The 18,680-nt window shown below is 46.7% G+C and overlaps 1 protein-coding gene across 1 annotated transcript in view; it reads right to left on the bottom strand.

The window, feature by feature from the left end:
• The window catches only part of XYLT1 (xylosyltransferase 1), a 369,876-nt gene that overhangs the window by 247,846 nt on the left and 103,350 nt on the right, over positions 1–18,680 (bottom strand). Inside the window, exon 2 of the mRNA XM_050774856.1 lies at positions 7,716–7,754. Coding sequence (XP_050630813.1) covers positions 7,716–7,754 — 39 coding nt within the window. The remainder of the gene's footprint in view (positions 1–7,715; positions 7,755–18,680) is intronic.

Genomic DNA, 18,680 nt, shown 5'->3' on the forward strand with positions numbered 1-18,680 from the left:
CACAATCTCGGCTCACTGCAAGCTCCGCCTCCCGGGTTCACGTCATTCCCCAGACTCAGCCTCCCGAGTACCTGGGACTACAGGCGCCCACCACCACGCCTGGCTAATTTTTTTGTATTTTTAGTAAAGACGGGGTCTCACCGTGTTAGCCAGGATGGTCTCGATCTCTTGACCTCGTGATCCACCTGCCTCAGCCTCCCAAAGTCTTGGGATTACAGGCGTGAGCCACCGCGCCTGGCCAAGAGTGATCATTTTAAGTGTTCTGAGTTAAGGTCTTAAATTCAAACCTTCAATGTCTCGGGTGAAGTCCACCCCCAACAAGAAGAGAGGAATGGTGATCTCAACATGATCTATTTTTTGAAATGGTGCATGTGGCTGCACTTTGGGGAACTTGTTGGCTATTTGAGGAATGTTGTTTCATATCATTGACCCTGAGTCATACAGACTAAAAAGGATCCCGTGGTCAGGGGACTGCAGATCCTCCCTGAGAACGACTCTATGCTCCAGGTCCAGACTCCCTGTCTGCTGAGCCAAGTCTCTGCCCAGGCCGTGGTCTTGCTGGTCACCTACCTGCCCCACCAGGACTAAATAGAGACGCAGCAAATCAGAGCCAGAGGAAAACATAATAAAATGATCCGGTTCCTCCCCAAACTAGCCTTCTCTGCCCCAGAGAGGTTCTTCTGCCACAAGGAGGCTGACGGGGGAAAAAACAGATGGGCTGAGAAGCAATTTAGTCTCACCATCCTCTCAACAGATGCTGGGCACGGTAAGAATTAATGGGCTGGAGACTCAGGTAAGAGCCATTCAGAAGCTCCCTGATTACTCCAAAAACCACTCTCTGCGGAGGAAAAGGTTAATCGAAGCCCAGAGCCGGAAGAGCGGAGAGGAGACAGAAATTGCTTTAATCTCGGGAGTGGGGAAGAGCTTCACAAGAAAGAAGTTTGCACAAATGAGCCTGTGGTCTATCCCTGAAAGAAGAACCAGGCCTAAATATCAAGATATTTGAACGACCTTCTTCAGTCCAGAAACCTTGGCAAACCCCTCTCTAAACCCCAGCCAAGTAGCTGGATTAAGAAAAAAAAAATTTTTTTAACTCTGCATGTTCTCTGCACTATTAAGCCATAAATCTCTGAGGAAGCCATCTCCTCATGAGGTTTCTTCTCCCATAACGATCCAACAGGATCCAGTTTTTACGCACGTGATGCACATGTTCCTGCGTATCGTGGGTTATTGTGTACCTAGAGTCAGACATGTCAATGCAGGCCTGGACACATTAGCAGATGAATATGTCGGCCAGGCACAATGGGTCACACCTGTAATCCCAGCACCTTTGGAAGCCAAGATGGACAGATCACGAGGTCAGAAGTTCGAGACAAGCCTGGCCAATGTGGTGAAACCTCATTTCTACTACAAATACAGGTGTGGTGGCACGCGCCTGTAATCCCAGCTACTCAGGAAACTGAGGCAGGAGAATTGCTTGAACCTGGGAGGCGGAGGTTGCGGTGAGCCGAGATCACAGCATTGCATTCTGGCCTGGGTGACAGAGCAAGACTCTGTCTCAAAAAAAAAAAAAAAAAAAAAAAAGATGAATGTGTCACGACCACAGCCTACAGCTGGCTAAAGTCTGCACTTAAACCAGAAAGGGTGATGTTTGAACATAAACAAGAGAACAAACAAGGAAGTCACAATTGTATGACTGGAAGTGTCTTTGTAAAATAAACTGTCCTCAGAACAAACGAGGTTACTCTGGGGTTTCCTAACCTTGCCACTAGTGACATTTGAGGCTTTTTTTTTTTTAGCAGGAGAGGGTGCTTTCCTGTGCATTATAGGATGTTTAGTAGCATCCCTGATCTCTACCCACTAGATGCCAGTAGCATCCTTCACCCCAAAGTTATGACAATCACAATGTTGGTACAGTGGCTCATGCCTGCAATTCCAGCATTTTGTGAGGCTGAGGTGGGTGGACTGCTTGAGCCCAGAAGTTCAAGACCAGCCGGGGCAACATAGCAAAATCCCAGCTCTACGAAAATTACAAAAATTAGCATGCACCTGTAGTCCCAACTACTCGGGAGGCTGAAATGGGAGCCCAGGAGGTTGAAGCTGCAGTGAGCTGAGATGGAGTCACTGCATTCCAGCCTGGTTGACAGAGTGACAGAGCAAGACTCTCCAAAAGAAAAGGAAAAAGTCTCAGGTGATTGTCAAATGTCTCCTTGGTGGTCAAAATTGACCTAGTTGAGAACTACTGGTTTATACTGAAGTTTCAGTTCAGCTGAACATCAGTCAGCTAATTAGCTATTAGCCAAATTTCAGACATCAGCCCCCAGCTCAGCATAACACTGCTGAGACCTAAAGTTCCTTCAGTCTGCCAAATGCTCACATCAGACATTAGTTCGACTGGATGCCCCTGAATTTAAGCATCTCTCCTTCTCTCCTACCTCCTTAGTCCTTTTCTTTCTCCCCTGCCTAAGTAATTCTTTATTTATCTTGACATTATAATGACACAAAAGCATTGAAGGAGCGAACGCCTTAATTGAATCTAAGAAAAACTGGCATTATTTTTTATAGGAATCCAGACATACTATGCAAAAAATTCAGAACTCTGTCATTAGGGTCTTTTTGCAAGGTTAACTCTTAACTGTAAGCTCTTCAGCACATCTCACCTCCCCGGCTCAGAAGCTCAAACCTCACCTCTCCAGCTCTGATTCCCCACTACCTGGGAGATTTTACAACCACCTCCACTCTACCCGGTCACTCTCTTACAAACATGTTTGTCTTATTTCCACCCACTTATTACTATCTGAAGTTACAGATGCATTTATTAATATCTTTTTGTATCTTTTTCATCTGACTCGCCTAGAATGGATGCTTTCTAGGTAAGGAACCTTCTGTTTTCCTCTCTGCTGTATCTTTGGCATTTAGCACAAGGCCTGGCCTCCACATGGCCCAACAGCGATTTATGGAATAAGGAAATAGATGAATCCCTTTACATAGATATAATTTCTCAAGTGTTAACTTCCATTCACATCCACTACTCATTTTCTACAGCAGCCTTGTTCACAATCATCATGGCTTCAGCAGCATCTTTAAATCATGTGAATGTCATTCCCTTCCCTCTACCCCCAGTTAGCTGATCAAAGAAAGTCAAGTAACTGGTTGGTTTCAAAAAACGAGAAGTTGGGAGTTTTCCTCCTGATGCCTTTGATCTCCAGGTCCTGAGGGGGATCTCAGCATAACTGAAGACCTGCTCCTCCTCTAACTCTAGCCAAGTTCACAAATACCCAGATTGACAAATCTTGACTCAAAAGAGCTCCTTTTATTACATCTCCCAAGGTAACTTCCGTGTTTGAGTGGAGGCCATTAGCTAATTGACAGAGAGCCTGTTGAGGGTGGGGGGAGTGGGAGCAGGAGGAGGCAGAGACGCTAAAATTAAATGACACGAGACCTTGCCAATTGGAGTGGATTCAGAAATGATCAACTGTCTTGGGGATCGATGAGAGAGAGAGAATCAAGTAATAAGGATTCAAATTTATCAAAACACTATTGATGCGCAGGGACATGTTTTGCTTTGGTTCTTTTAAAATAAATTTTCATTTGGGTCCACTGCTCAAACCATTTTACCACCAAGTCCTCTGACAAACTGTCAAAGATAACTCACTGTGCAAAGCACTGTATCTTTCTATCCATCTACCCATCATGCATCTCTCTACCCATATATCTAAGGACATCTGTGGATAGTTGTGCTAAGCACTGTCTATCTGTCCATCTGTCTATCTATGGACGTTGGATTGCATATACCAAGCCCATTTCTCCAGCTTTGCCTGAACGTTAGCAAATCTTTCCACTCGTCAAGGCAACTTTATTTTCTTTCAAAATAGGAAAGCAGTTGAGAAGATAAGATTCTGATGTCATGCAACCCTGAGTCTAATGTGCACCAATACTATCTGCTTCCTGTGTGACCCTGGGTAAGTTACTTAGCCTCTCTGACCCTTAGGTACCTCATGTGGTACCGCAGTTAACACCTGTGTAACTATGGCATTTGAGGATAAAATGAGAGAAGTCAGTGCTTGGCAAATGGTAAATGTTAGTAAGAGTGGGGATAAGAATAATGCCACCAAGCCTCTCACTGAACTCCTTTTTTTTTCCATTTCTAGGTCACCTGATCCCCTGGCAATCACCATCTGGAGACCAGGGAAGCATTCACCACCACAAGTCGGGGCTTCCTTGGTGCCTCCCCAGGGGCAGCCTGCTGAGGCGGGAACCTGACACCAGGGATTTAAACCTTCCTCGGCTTCCTCATTCTATTAATCTGGCCGTTAAGCAGAGAGTCCTGCTGATGCCAACAGATGCAAAGCTCTGCTGTGCTAACGGCAAAGAGCATTAGAGGAGTCCTCGGTAGCCAATCAATCCATCTCCCCCAACTCAGAACAGCTGCACAGGGACAGATGAACCAAGCGGTGGCTGAGGACCGCTGCAATTCACACGAGGGAGAGAGGGATGCAGGAAGGAAAGGGCCCCTGCACAGCCCAGTGTTCTAATGCAGGCCAGGTCTTGGGCAAGCAAAGCAGCTGATGCATTGTGCAAGGACACAGCGCTTGGTGACATCTAACAGGCACGCTAACCTGTGACAGCTGGGCTCAAGGATGGAGCAGGCAATGCTGTCCTTAGAAGCCAAGTGCACTGGGGGAAAAGTGGGAAGTGACCCAGGGCTCAGGGCACATCTGTCACCGAACCCCTGCAGAGTTGGTTCTTCCAAGGTTGGCCACATCTGCCATCGTGTTCATGGCATATGGGTAACATTTGAGGCACTACTTCCTGCCAGAAAGGGACCTGACCCCCTTGTCTGACCTGCCTGCAGGCAGCTGAAGAGGATCCCATCATTCACTTCGCAATGGGCTGAGGCCCAGCACAAAGTCAGATCTGGCCACAGGCTTGTGCCAACAGTCACAAAGAAACATTTGCACTTTGCTTGGGTTCCCACATCTCTTTAACATGGGAAATCAGAACTCGGGGAGCGACAACAATATTCCCAGGCTCCCCAAAGACAGAGAACCAAATGAGACTGATGGAGCATTGTTTGGACAAATTGAAGCCCTTCCCCAGTGGCATAGCACAAATGCTGAGAGTCTACCTTGTGCCCCTGCTGGCTGCAGATGGAGGCTCAGGTCCCTTAGGCTAACAGATTGGATTTTAAGAGTGGTCACTGTGCGAGGAGCTGCTGCTGGAAGCCTCAGGTGCTGGCCAAAGCCACTGGTCTGCAACTCCTCTTTCCCATGCGGGTTTTGAAGGGCTGACGGGGTGGTGTCCAGAGTGAAGGGTACAGCAAGGTCAAAGACAGAACCATCCAGGGGTGCAGCTGTTCCCCTTCCAGGAGATAAGATTTGACTTCCAGAGTTCGGGACACAGATGTTTGCCCATGGGTCTTCCTAAGTCTAACAGGCTATCCTTCCGGGGAAGGATAAGGAAGAGAAGGACCATCATTTTAAAAACACCCCGGAAGTTCTCTCATAGTCCATGGGGTAGACTGGGGAGAGACATTTCCCAAAGGATAGCACACACATCTCTGATAGGAAGTTTAGGTGACATCAGAGGGTGCCTAAAGGAACATTATTTTCACAGTTTAATATTTATTTTAACGTGGTGCAAAAAATATATAACTAGCCCTTCAAACTTGTGGTTCCACGAATATTATTGCTCGAGACAGTGTTTCTCAATCTCGACACCATTAGTATTTAGGGCTGGATCATTCTTTTTGAGACAGAGTCTCACTCTGTCACCCAGGCTGGAGGGCAGTGGCTCAATCTCGGCTCACTGCAGCCTCTACCTCCTGGGTTCAAGTGATTCTCCTGCCTCAGCCTCCCAAGTAGCTGGGATTATGGGCACATACTACCAAGCCCGGCTACATTTTGTATTTTTTTTTCAGTAGAGATGGGGTTTCACCATGTTGGCCACGCTGGTCTCGAACTCCTAACCTCAAGTGATCTGCCCACCTCGGCTTCCCAAAGTGCTGAGACACAGGTGTGAGCCACTGTGCCAGGCCCAGGGCCGGATATTTCTTTCCAGTGGGGAGCTGGCCTGTGTGTTGTAGGAGATTGAACAGCAACCTGGATCTCTACATACTAGATGTCAGTCGTAAACCCCCCAACCAGATGAGACCACCACCAAATGTCTTCAGACACTGCCGAATAACCACCGGGAACCAAAACCACTTCCTGATTTAGACCCACTGGATTAAGGTAAGTCTATTTCTCAAAGCGAAGTGAGTTACGTTAAGGAAAAAGGTATTTTTAGGTGACTTTATAGAATAGATGAAATTCACATGAGGCAAATGTGGTCAAGGTGGTAAGTACAGACAAAACCAAGCCAGAGAGCAGCCAAACAGGCAGAGGCAACAGAATCCTTTTCCTCCTCAAAGCTGCACCCTCTATACCTCCCTGCTGGCTCTGCTGCCTGGTCAGCCCTGGGGCCCATATGGCTACACGTGTGTGCCAGAGAAAGGGAGGACAGAAAAGCACAAGGAAACCCTGAAGATCTGCTGGCCTTCCCCAGCAGGGAGGAAGCAAGGAGGGTCTCCTCATTCCTCTTAGGAGGACCCAAGCAGAGATGCCAACGAGAGGGCAAGGACCCAAGGTGGAGGGGGCAGAGGCCAGGGGAGCAGCTGGTCCTTTCCAGTGCACCCCAGAAACCCCTGAAACTCCTGAGCTGTCATTCAGCCTTGAAAGGTTCCCACAGGTTTGACTGTGACTGACACTTGCAAACTATTCCCTGTGGGGCTCTGAATGAGGCCCATCCTGTCTATCTTCTCTCTTGCCTGTCAGCCAAACTCAAAGAGCTAAGGAAAGAATCAGTCCAAAGATAAGACACATCCCCTTCAAACCCAGCAGGAACGGTAACAGTTCTATTGGTTTAAAATGCTACCACTCACAAGCACTTAGCACGCACCCCGGACCTTATAAACATCATTTCCTGTAATCCTCAACCACAACCCTGCAAGGTGGGCACTACCACTGGGATGACATTTCAGATGGAAGGACACTGGCTTAGACATTATGTGGCCCCACAAATGTCGCAGGGTAGAAGACACAGAGGTGGAATTCCGCCCGGCTCTGTTGAACTCCAAGGCCTACACTCATAGCTGCTGCAGTGTCGTATCTCCCAGGAAGGCAGCGAGCAGACAGTCAGGACCGTGCCCTGCCTTACAAGACCCGCTGGTCATCCTCCTCTCCACACGGAAACACCACTGCAATCATGATTCCTCAGAATGGCCTAACACGCAAGCACATGAAAGGATGCAACTTCCCTCCGTCTGCCGCCCTCACTGCCAAGGAAAAAAAGTCCTCCAAGTTCAGGCATCAAAGAGCAGCATCTTCCCGCTTCACGGCTCCCCTCTGTCTCCTCTCTCCTTTGCATGAACCTCCGCACAATGGTTGGGTAGGAGCGAAGGACAGAGGAAAACTCAAAAGAAATGATTATGGTTCTTGTCACAGGTGGGAGGGTCCTCAGACACCTGGGTGCGAATATGTACACATGTACACCCACACCACTGCACACACGTGTACACTAGCTGCCAGTGTGGATACACACATGTGCAGGCACACACACATCCAAATGGGACAAGGGGCAGCCATGGGCCTGTCCAGCCTTTCGGGGCCAGGGGACAAGTCCCCTCGAGAGCTGGAATATCAAGGCTAAGTGGCCAAGACAGGAAAGGTACTCACCTGAGTCTCCAGGGTGATGAGCGGACTCGGGTGTGGCTCCTGTGGGATGAAAGGAGAAAATGCACGTGAGGAGTGGAAAAAAGTTAACTTACTACCCCAGCATCATTTTCTTTCTTTCTGGTTTTTTGTTTGTTTGTTTTTTAAAGAGACAGGGTCTCGCTTTGTTGCCCAGGCTGAAGGGCAGTGGCGTGATCACAGCTCACTGCAGCCTCGACCTCCAGGGCTCAAGTGATCCTCCCACCTCAGCCTCCCAAGTAGCTATGACTACAGACATGTACTATCATGCCAGGCTTTTTTTTTTTTAATTATTTTTGTAGAGATGGGGTCTCACTATGTTGCCCAGGCTTTTCTCCAACACTTTGGCCTCAACGATCCTCCCACTTTGGCCACTCAAAGAGCTGGGATTATAAGCATGAGTCACCATGCCACGTTCTCAGCATCATTTTCAAACAAAGCTTGATTTCCTCAGTGCTCAAGCCACCCCATGGGGAGGGCAACCCAATCTGTGTCCTCTATTCTACAGAGATGTCAGGACAGCACAGCCCAGTCTGCACACTGCCCCAACACTTCCTCTCATGCCCAAGTGATGAAGGAGGCTCAAGATTTTGTGAAGGAAACACCCACATGGAGATCACACAAAACAACAAAATGTAAAGAAAAAAGAAACAAGGCACCCTTGTCAAACAGCTCAATGTGCATCCAAACCCTCTATTCAGAGGAGAGTTTGGCTCCGTAAGAGGATTAGGAATAAACCAGAAAGAATATAAAGTCCTGACTAGGGGCAAGGCCATCATCAATTTGTGTCTGATCTTGGAAAGAATGAGGGAAGGAATGAGCGCGAGCAGCTTAATTTCTGGTTTGAGTGGCACATTCCAATGGGCTGGGGAAGGTCTTTTTTTAGGATAGAGAAGGCCAGAGAAATGTCCTATTCATTCACTCTCTACAAAAGCCGATTGACCGGGAATGCTTGGTGGTACTGTCTCGGGTCATTAAGCATGAACCCTTTGGGTTGGAGGAGACACAGGGCGGGTACAGGAGGAGGAAAAGACTGAGGGGAGGAGCTGGTGGTGTCCAGTGAGTGGTTTCCAAAGAAAACAGGAAACCCAGCATATGAAGGCTATTTCTGTCTACACCATGTCTGCTCTGAACTTAATCACCTTGGATTTATAATTCTGGGAAAAACAACCTTAAGCTTCCTCCTACAGAGAATGGGCATGATTTCAGGGCCCTGAAGTACACCCAGTTTGAAGCTTTGCTTTCTCTTAGCAGATTTTCCACCACAGGGTTTTAGGAAACCATGCAAATTAGCACCAGCCCACTGTCCCATAATGTGAACAAGAAGGAAATGCAGGGAAATCGGAACATTCTAAACTCCTCCTCTAGGTGAGCTGCCATTCACTGTCTTGATGACTGTTCTATGATATCTTTGTAATGATCCCCAATTCTGAGGGGTGTAAGAGGCACGATCTCAGAAACATGGTGAGCTCTGCTCCGCTCTGTCCTTTAGGAAGAAGAATTCGTCGTCCCCCAACTCCAATTCTGAGTCGAACTCCCAGTAATTGTCCACTGGTGTAACTGAAAGGAAACTGCCAAGAGAACATCCCACATTAATTCTCACATTCCCCCAGGCATTGAGTCTTCCTCATACCCAAGAAAACATTGAGGGAAACATGTTCTCCCCGTCTCCCCACATTGCAGCCTTGACCTATACAGGAATCTGGAGAAGTCATGAAGGAGCTGTTTGGGGCCTGTCTCTTCAAATCCTTACTGATTTCTTCCCAGGGGTGAAGAAGTGACAGCTAAGATTGGTAAAACCCAACATTCGTAGAGCAACGTTTTTTTGATCAGGCAGGTTTTGTATCACTCATTTGCAGAAAGAGTCTATTCTGTACTTCCTGTTTCCCTGTGTCAAGCAAGCAACTGGGGCAGGACCCATTTTTGTCTTTGGGAAGCAAGACCATCCTCCTGGTCTGTGGGTGGCAGCGTGAGTCAGACCTGGTATGTGCCTAGTGGGTGAGAGCATGCAACATCTGCTATTCAGGTCAGAGTAGTCTGGGTCTGTCTGTCTGTCCATTCAGATCTTACCACCTCGATTTTGATTTTAAGATAAGAAGCTGCATCTCAGCCTCGAAATTAGCCTCAATCGCCAAGCCAAGTCCTCGCAAAGCACCAGACTGGGGTGTTGGGTGCATGCCCAGATTAATTAAGCTGTACTTCACAGACCATTTGGCTATTGTCTGAGACTTATGCTTCATTGCTTAGAATCTCCACGAGGTTGAAGAGGGGAGAATGCCATCCTGAACCCCTAAAAGCAGCTCCAATGGACAAGATTTTCCTTGGGAAGTCATAGGAAATCTGTCAACTGTGTTGACAAAACCAAGAGCCTGATTTCTAGATGCAATGAAGCATCAATTCTCTATTTGATGTTCCAAAATCAGAGACCTTATCAGTGCATGGTCAGGGATCCAAGATTAAGAAGCTTCTGGAAAGCAAAAGCACAAATGCTATCTATTTAGCATCTTCATTAACTAACCGGGAAGAAGATAAAATCCTCACAAGTGGTCACATCATTAATACTTAGGATTCACTTGCCAACATTATTAGGCTCTCCTCCCTCTGTGCGCACTGGAAATGGAAGACTCTCCCTAAAGAGCCTCAGCCCAGAGGATTCAAGGTATAACTATATATCTGTGCGGTCTTGCTTTCAGCAACATCCTCCTTAATTGGAAAGGCTAACGAAGTGGAACCAGGTCAATGATGCTGTCTGCCTAATCCATCGTATCTGTCTAAATTGGGACTCTTTGGTTTACAGTAGAGTAAATTCCTGTCCATCAGAGGAAAGCCTCCTGGAGACCAAAGGGGAATTTGCAATGTGAGTGCATGCTACAGTGGAGTGCTTTCAGAATCTTAATGCAGGTACCATGGAACTGCCCACAACAAGGAAAGCCCTTCCATATCATCTATCGTAACAGCTCAGTTGGGGAAATGAAATGGGGAACTAGGTGCACTGAATTGGCAGCCCTTATTCATCACAGCTCCTAGATCCACACCCTCTGGTCATGTGACTTGGCAGTTCTTTGCTGTGTGCTTCTCCGTCCCTTAAGCGTGGGTTTGCCCATTTGACTGCTTTGCCCAATGGAAGGTTAGTAGATGTGGCATAAGCCGAAGCTTGAAATATGCTTAGGTGATGAAGTGTGGCCTACTGTGTTTTTGCCATTACAAGAGATCACGTCCCCAGTACCCTGCTGGTCCAAGGAGGATGACAGACACGTGAAACAGACCTGTACACAATCTGCAGCCTGAAGCCACACCCAGCCTAGATCAGCCGACCCCCTGCCAACACACAGAAAATATATGCTTGCTATTTCAAGCCACTGAGTTTTGAAGTCATTTGTTATACAGCATTATTGTGGCAGTAACCGATATACTTATTTATTTTTTTGAGACGGAGTCTAGCTCTGTCTCCCAGTCACCCAAGCTGGAGTGCAGTGGTGCGATATCCGCTCACTGCAAGCTCCGCCTCCAGGTCTCATGCCATTCTCCTGCCTCAGCCTCCTGAGTAGCTGGGACTATAGGTGCCCGCTACCACGCCCGGCTAATTTTTTTGCATTTTTAGTAGAGACGGGGTTTCACCATGCTAGCCAGGATGGTCTCGATCTCCCGACCTCGTGATCCACCCGCCTCGGCCTCCCAAAGTGCTGGGATCACAGGCGTGAGCCACCGTGCCCGGCCAGTAACTGATACACTTTCTAAACACTGACCTCAATAGATCAAAAAGTGTTGTCACAAACACTCACAGACTCAGCACCTAAATACTACTCATGCTCTTTCTCTCAGTCTGCAAATGCATCCCAGGAACCTGAAATAACTACAGCTAATGGCGATCATTTATAGAGGGCCTCCTAGGTGCCAGGCCGTGTGTGCTAGCTATACCATTACATCAAGCAAGGAAGTAAGTGACCATCAGGATCTTGCATGCCTCTGAACTAGCCCTCAATCCTGTGTGCCCAATATACCAGTCCTTCTGAATTTATTATTTAAATACCATCACAACATGACAGGAAAAGATTACTTAGAATCCTTTCGCCTGGAAATACATACAGTTTTCATTCCTTTGGTTTATTCTTAACTTTGTCCTACGGGCATATTACTTGACTGAGACGCTAAACAGTTGAATAGTAGCAATAAATGATATTTGTTAAGTTCTCACTATGTTCCAGGTACTGGGCTTAACTTCTATGCCTGTATCATTTCGTTTACCCCTGTAATAACCCTAAGAGGTAGATATTATCACGATCACTATCATTAGTATAGAGATGGAGAAACTGATGACCAGAGAGACTGGTAACCTGTCCGAGCCACACAGATGCTGTTGAAAGCCTGGATTTGATCCCAGCATCTTACACTGGAAAACTCTGGGATCCACTCTTTTACAAGAGCTCTGTTGGAAAATACATTATTACTTTGGACAAAGTAATCCTGCAATTTTTGGATAATGTCTATCAAAATCAAGAATACTTATAGCAAATAAGCAGTACCACCTTAACAAATACCGAAATCTTTTTATCATCTGTCTTTTTTAAAAAGGTAGTGGACATGGCTGATAGAAATTAGCACACATATCATGACTAAAAACAAAACAGTCACTTTGCCACAGCAAGGAACCGTGTAAAGTTAGCTAAATCAATCCACACGTGTTTACTAAGTTCCGATTCAGTAGCTAGCTCTATGCCTGGCAGGCACCATGAGGGAGACAGAAATGAGTTTAAAGTGACTCTGTGTACACCGCTATTCCCAAAGCTAACTGTTTAACTACGAGGCAGGAGCCTGATTACAGGTCTTAGAGCAATGAAACTTGTCTACACCTCAAAAGTCTTGCTTGTAAGACCAAGAAGCCAGGATCAAGGCCAAAGGCGTAATTTTAACAAGCAATTAAGCCCCAACAAAGAAAGCAGAGAGAGGAGGAAGAATTTGTTCATTATCATTCTACGCATGCATCAAACCTGTCTGGCTCTCCTAGCAGATTCTGAGCCCTGAGCTAAGCCTCAGCCATTATAAAGCGTGTTCTCTTCCTTTGCTTTGAGGATGTTCAGAAGACAGCGCTTGCTCTTGGGTATTAGGCAACGACATTGGTATAGGGATAATGATCCCGGTACACTCATGCCTTCAGGGCCAGATGTCTCCGTGAGGCCAGCCAAATCAATGACATAGACAATGGACATTCACATGCCACCTTCTCCCAGAGACGCTCCCAGGGAACACTTCAGAAGGTTGGCTTGGTGCTTTCTCTCCCCAAGAGCCCTCTAATTAAGGCCAGAACTGGGAATCTTCCACCATCAAAAGATGGTGTCTCACTGTCACTCATCATCCCACCACCAGATAACTTGGAAAATCTAAGAAACTCTTCTTGGGATCACAGATCACAGCAAGTGAAAACTCACTCATGACTCGAGCCTGCTGGAGAACGTCCAGCTCTGGCCAACTCTGAACGCCCAGCCAGAAACCTAAAGAGACGCTGTCACTTAGCTGCAGGCCTGGTGCAGGACAAAGATATACTGTTCAGTGGGAAAAGAGTGCGGGTTTAGGGGTTACCCCAGGGTTCAAACCATACATAACCACTGTATTCGTCTGCTAGGGCTGCTATAATAATACACAGGCGAGGTGGCTTAAACAACAGAGATTTATCTTTTTACAGTTCTGGAGGTTGAAAGTCCAAGACCAAGGTGTCTGCAGGTCTGGCTTCTGAAGTCTGACGCTCCTCTTAGCTTGTACACATGGTGCACTCCTCACTGTTTCCTCACACAGTCTTTTCTCTATGCATCCCTGGTATCTATGTGTCCAAATTTCCTCTTCTTTTCTGGGAGGGCAGAGATGTAGTCTCATTATGTGGCCCAGACCAGAGCGCAGTGGCACAATCCAAGCTCACTGCAACCTCCGCCTCCTGAGGTCAAGTGATTCTCATGCCTCAGCCTCCCAAGTAGCTGGGATTACAGGTGGTTGTTACCACGCCCAGCTAATTGTTTAGAATATTTTTAGTAGAGATGGGGTTTCATCATGTTGGCCAGGCTGGTCTTGAACTCCTGACCTCAAATGATCCACCTGCTTCAGCCTCCCAAAGTGCCAGGAGTACAGTTGTGTGCCACTACTCCAGTCTAATTTTTGTATTTTTAGTAGAGATAGGCTTTTGCCATGTTGGCCAGGCTGGTCTCGAACTCCTGCACAGGTGATCTGCCTGCCTCACCCTCCCAAAGTGCTGGGATTAAAGGCATGAGCCACCAGGCCTGGCTGAAATTTCCTTTTCTTATTAAAAAAAACCAGTCAGATTGGATGAGGACACCATTACTTAAATTTAATCACCTCAGTAAAGGCCCTATCTCCAAATAGTCACGTTTTGAGGTACTGGGGGAGGCAGGGTTTCAACATATGAAATTAGGGTAGGGGTACAATTCAGTCCATAACCACCACCTAGCACCACTTGTGACCTTGGGCAAAGTCCTCAGCTTCTGTGCACTTTATTTTTCTCACTGACACTATATAAACAGGTAGGATTACACTTGCCAACACAGCTACTGTTAAAGTGGAAAACAGATTTTCTGAGACCTTTTCGTAAGGGACACTATTAATAATTACACAAGCTTAACAGGTATAAACCCAGACTGTCCCAGCAAACCCTAAGGTCTCCTCCTTGTCTTGAACACGGGATACCACTGACATCATGAGTTGTCATGAACATTAAATAAAAGTAGATACTGTACATAGTTACAACCTCAAAAATGATTTTCTCTTTGATTTCTTCCTCCAGGCTTACAAGGGCTGAGACATATCCCTCTATACTCAACCCTACTAAACCACAAGCCTTCTGAACTGCAAGCTGCCGTAGACACGAGAGCAACCCATGTCATGTGACGGCAGCGAAATGAGCACATTTACCTAATTCGTTTTGAATGCTTACTTTGTGCCAAGCATATGAAATTCCTGCAACCCTGCCAAGGGAGGTATCATGATCCCCATTTTATTGATCAGATAACTGATACTCTCAGAGAATAATTTGCTCAAAAACACAGGGCTAATCAGGAATGGAGCCAGGAACAGTAAGCAAGTTTGTCAGTTACCAGAAACTACTCTTTTAACTGATATCCTGGTGTTAATCAAAAGTATGAACTTACTGAATCAGAATCTCTGGGCAAGGGTCCAAGGAATCTACATTTTTATTAAACGCCCTTGGGGGATTCTTATGTACACTGAACCCAAGAGCCTCCACATGCTACCTAAACTATACCATGCGTAATGCAAGGCTGAAAAAGCTTCCAAAGTGACAAAGAATACAATTCCTGCTTCTGATCCCCAGCCAGCCATCGAGTGTCGGACACATGCATGAAACTCTTGAGTGTTGGTGTTCATGCTCTGCACCCCCATGAAATTTCCAGGACGGGTGCAAAGTGCTCCCTTTTCCCCACTTTGGTGAAGGGATCTGCCGTGCCCTAAAAACCTGGTTACCAACCTCCTCTTTCCAGCATTTCCTCCCGAGGGAAGTGGGACTCTTTCAAGTCCTCCTTCTTCGGGCCTCATTGCAGCAACCAAGGTGTTGCATAATAGGGCTTTCTCTTCAGATGTCCCCATGGGATTTCACAGTGGCTCCTAAGACGAAGGCTGGGCACGTGCAGGGCAGGCGGCATGGGGTGATGAGGGAGGGATGCCAGTGACACAGAAGTATCCCTGTTCTCTTAAAAAGGCTGCATGTGGAACGTGAATGCAGGCCAGATTCACACAGCCCTCACCTTGTTGGAAAATGGGAACTCACCTTCAAATAGGACTCGGAGGAGAAAACAGAAACTCCACAGAGAGAACAAGGGGATTCTCCATGTTTTACAGAAATGTTGGCAGTTAAAACTGTGTGTATCGCTCTCTTTTTTATTAAAAGTTTAAAAAGTTGGTCTTTTTTGCTATCTTACATTCAATTCAATATTTTTCAGCCCAGACCTCAGAAATGAGCAGTAGAACCTGAAAATGAAGCTTAGGCCCTTGGAGATGGTAATTAATCACCCACAGCCTTGGAAGATAGAGAAACCACAGACTCGTGGAAACTCCGGAATTATTTTAACACTTCTCCAGCCTGGTATGTGTATCCTTGAGCACAAATGGTTATCAAAATTCTAAACTCCTGTATATAATACTTTGTTCTGTGTGCGCCTCGAGAGGTTTTGTAATTCTTTAAAAAGCACACAGAATTACCATCTTAGAATTACAAGGTTTTGAAGAAACCTACCTGAAAAGATCAGAGGCGTGAGCTACAGACTGTTAAGACAGGAGTGCCCAACTGGTGGCCTGTGGTTGCTTCAAGCTGGTTTGCTTTTTATTTCGGCCTGTGGCCTTGATGAAATACTTGAAATCATTGCCATTTTTTCTTTATTATTATACTTTAAGTTCTAGGGTACATGTGCACAACGTGCAGGTTACATATGTATACATGTGCCATGTTGGTGTGCTGCCCCGTTAACTCTTCATTTACATTAGGTATTTCTCCTAATGCTATCACTCCCCCTCCCGCCATGACAGCCTCCGGTGTGTGACATTCCCCACCCTGTGTCCAAGTGTTCTCATTGTTCAATTCCCTCCTACGAGTGAGAACATGCGGTGTTTGGTTTTCTGTCCTTGCGATAGTTTGCTCAGAATGGTTTCTAGCTTCATCCATATCCCTACAAAAGGACACGACCTCATCCTTTTTTTATGAATCATTGCCAATGTTTTAAAACCAGGATACTTCACGTGCAAATCCAGATTTCTCACTTCTCCTTTAAGAACAGAAGATTTAGCAACACTGGATATGTATTCTTGCAAGAAAACAGCTCCAGACTGAGTAGCTGGCCTGGCTACTGCGAGCAACAGAACTTTTCACCCCCATTATTAATTCAAATTGCCTAAGGTCACATAGCTAGTCAATATTGACAACAATCAAAATACCAGCTAACACTGTTCTCACACTGAATGCCAGGTATTACTGTAAGGGGTTTGCAAATACTATCTCATTTAAATCTTACAACTGGCTGGGTGTGGTGGCTTACGCCTATAATCCCATGGAGGCCAAGGCGGGCGGATCACTTGAGGTTAGGAGTTCAAGACCAGCCTGACCAACAGGCTGAAACTCCATCTCTACTAAAAACACACAACTTAGCTGGATGTGTTGGTGCATACCTGTAGTCTCAGCTACCCGGGAGGCTGAGACACGAGAATAGCTCGAACCCTGGGGGCAGAGGCTGCAGTGAGCCAAGATCATGCCACTGGACTCCAGCCTGGCTGACAGAGACTGTGTCTTACAACAAACAAATAAATAAACCTTACAACAACTCTAGGAGGCAGGCATCAAAAGCCCCCTTTTACAGATGGTGCAACTGAGGCTCAGAGGAGAAGTAATTTTTTCAAAGTCATTCATTAGTGGGTGGTGAAGGCGGGATTTGAAACAGGGCATTCTTTTGGACCACTAAGCTACACTGCTACCCAGTGGTACAACCATGTCATGAATTGGAAACACTAAACCACAGTTCATGGTTCTTTTTTTTTTTTTTTTTTTTTTGAGACGGAGTCTTGCTCTGCCGCCCAGGCTGGGGTGCAGTGGCCGGATCTCAGCTCACTGCAAGCTCCGCCTCCCAGGTTTACGCCATTCTCCTGCCTCAGCCTCCCGAGTAGCTGGGACTACAGGCGCCCGCCACCTCACCCGGCTACTTTTTTGTATTTTTTAGTAGAGACGGGGTTTCACCGTGTTAGCCAGGATGGTCTCGATCTCCTGACCTCGTGATCCGCCCGTCTCGGCCTCCCAAAGTGCTGGGATTACAGGCTTGAGCCACCGCGCCCGGCCCACAGTTCATGGTTCTATCAGCATCTGGCGCTACGAAGCCATAAGGAACACTGAATTGGATCAGATGCTCCTCATACCAGAGGTTCTCATCTCCTTGCTGCGAGTCTTCAGGTTGACTACTTTGCCTGTTCCAGTGGTTAAAGGTAATAATAATCACCAACATCATCTCACAGTCTTTGTGGAGCACTGACTGAGACGTTCAACCAGAGCCTGGCTCAGTCCTGACAGTGGGTGGGCCACCAAAGTTAGTTCCTCTTAGAAGACAATTGGTGACACTTTACAGTGCTTTGCTTTTCACAGCTCCGAGGCATTTCAGACCATAAACAAGACCTGCCATGTGCCAAGAAGGCAGCCTTTACCCTAGACGGCCCAGACAAGAAGTACTGGCTAAATCCCACCATGCTGCGAATCTTTCTGAAGGCGGCCACCCAGGCTGCGTTTGAACACACATCCTCCTGGAGCTGGGAAAACAAGCCACATCTATACTTCAGCCCGATAATTAGCTTTTCCCAGGCGCAGGCCGCAGCACCTATCAATTTTGCACCCACTTGCTGTGGTCACAAGATGGCAGGTAGCCCAACTGGAACCAATACTGCCAAGTGTCCCACAGACATTGTCTGGAGTTCCAATGATACTATGTGGCTTCTGGGACTGCTGGGCGAGTTCTCTATTCCACAGGAAAACAGTTCAGATGTGAGCTCCAGAATCCAAAATTGTGAGTTCAAGGAAAGTACTTAGAGGTAGAGACCAGGTATGCAGCGACTTCACAGTAAGGTGCCGGAGGCAGCTATTACTAAGCAGGCCACCTGGCCTCAAATTCTCAATACGGCCCGAGGAGCAGATATTATTAATAGATTCCAGTTTCCCTAAATGTCCATCCCTGACCTGAATCAAACCCATCACTGTCTGCCAAGGCATGGGAGATCCAGGAGGAAAGGCCTATTTCCTAAGGGCCACACACAGTTTGGATTAGAATTCAGTGCAGAATTTCAGTTTTTTGATACCAAATCTGGAGTTCATCCCATTTTGCCAAAATAAATTTCTATACACACCCCTCCCTGCTTTTCTTCACTTCCTCCTCTTTCGCTCCTTCACAAGAGCCTCTGACCAGG

Source organism: Macaca thibetana, chromosome 20 (assembly GCF_024542745.1).
Source record: "Macaca thibetana thibetana isolate TM-01 chromosome 20, ASM2454274v1, whole genome shotgun sequence".
In the NCBI taxonomy this organism is placed as follows: domain Eukaryota; kingdom Metazoa; phylum Chordata; class Mammalia; order Primates; family Cercopithecidae; genus Macaca; species Macaca thibetana.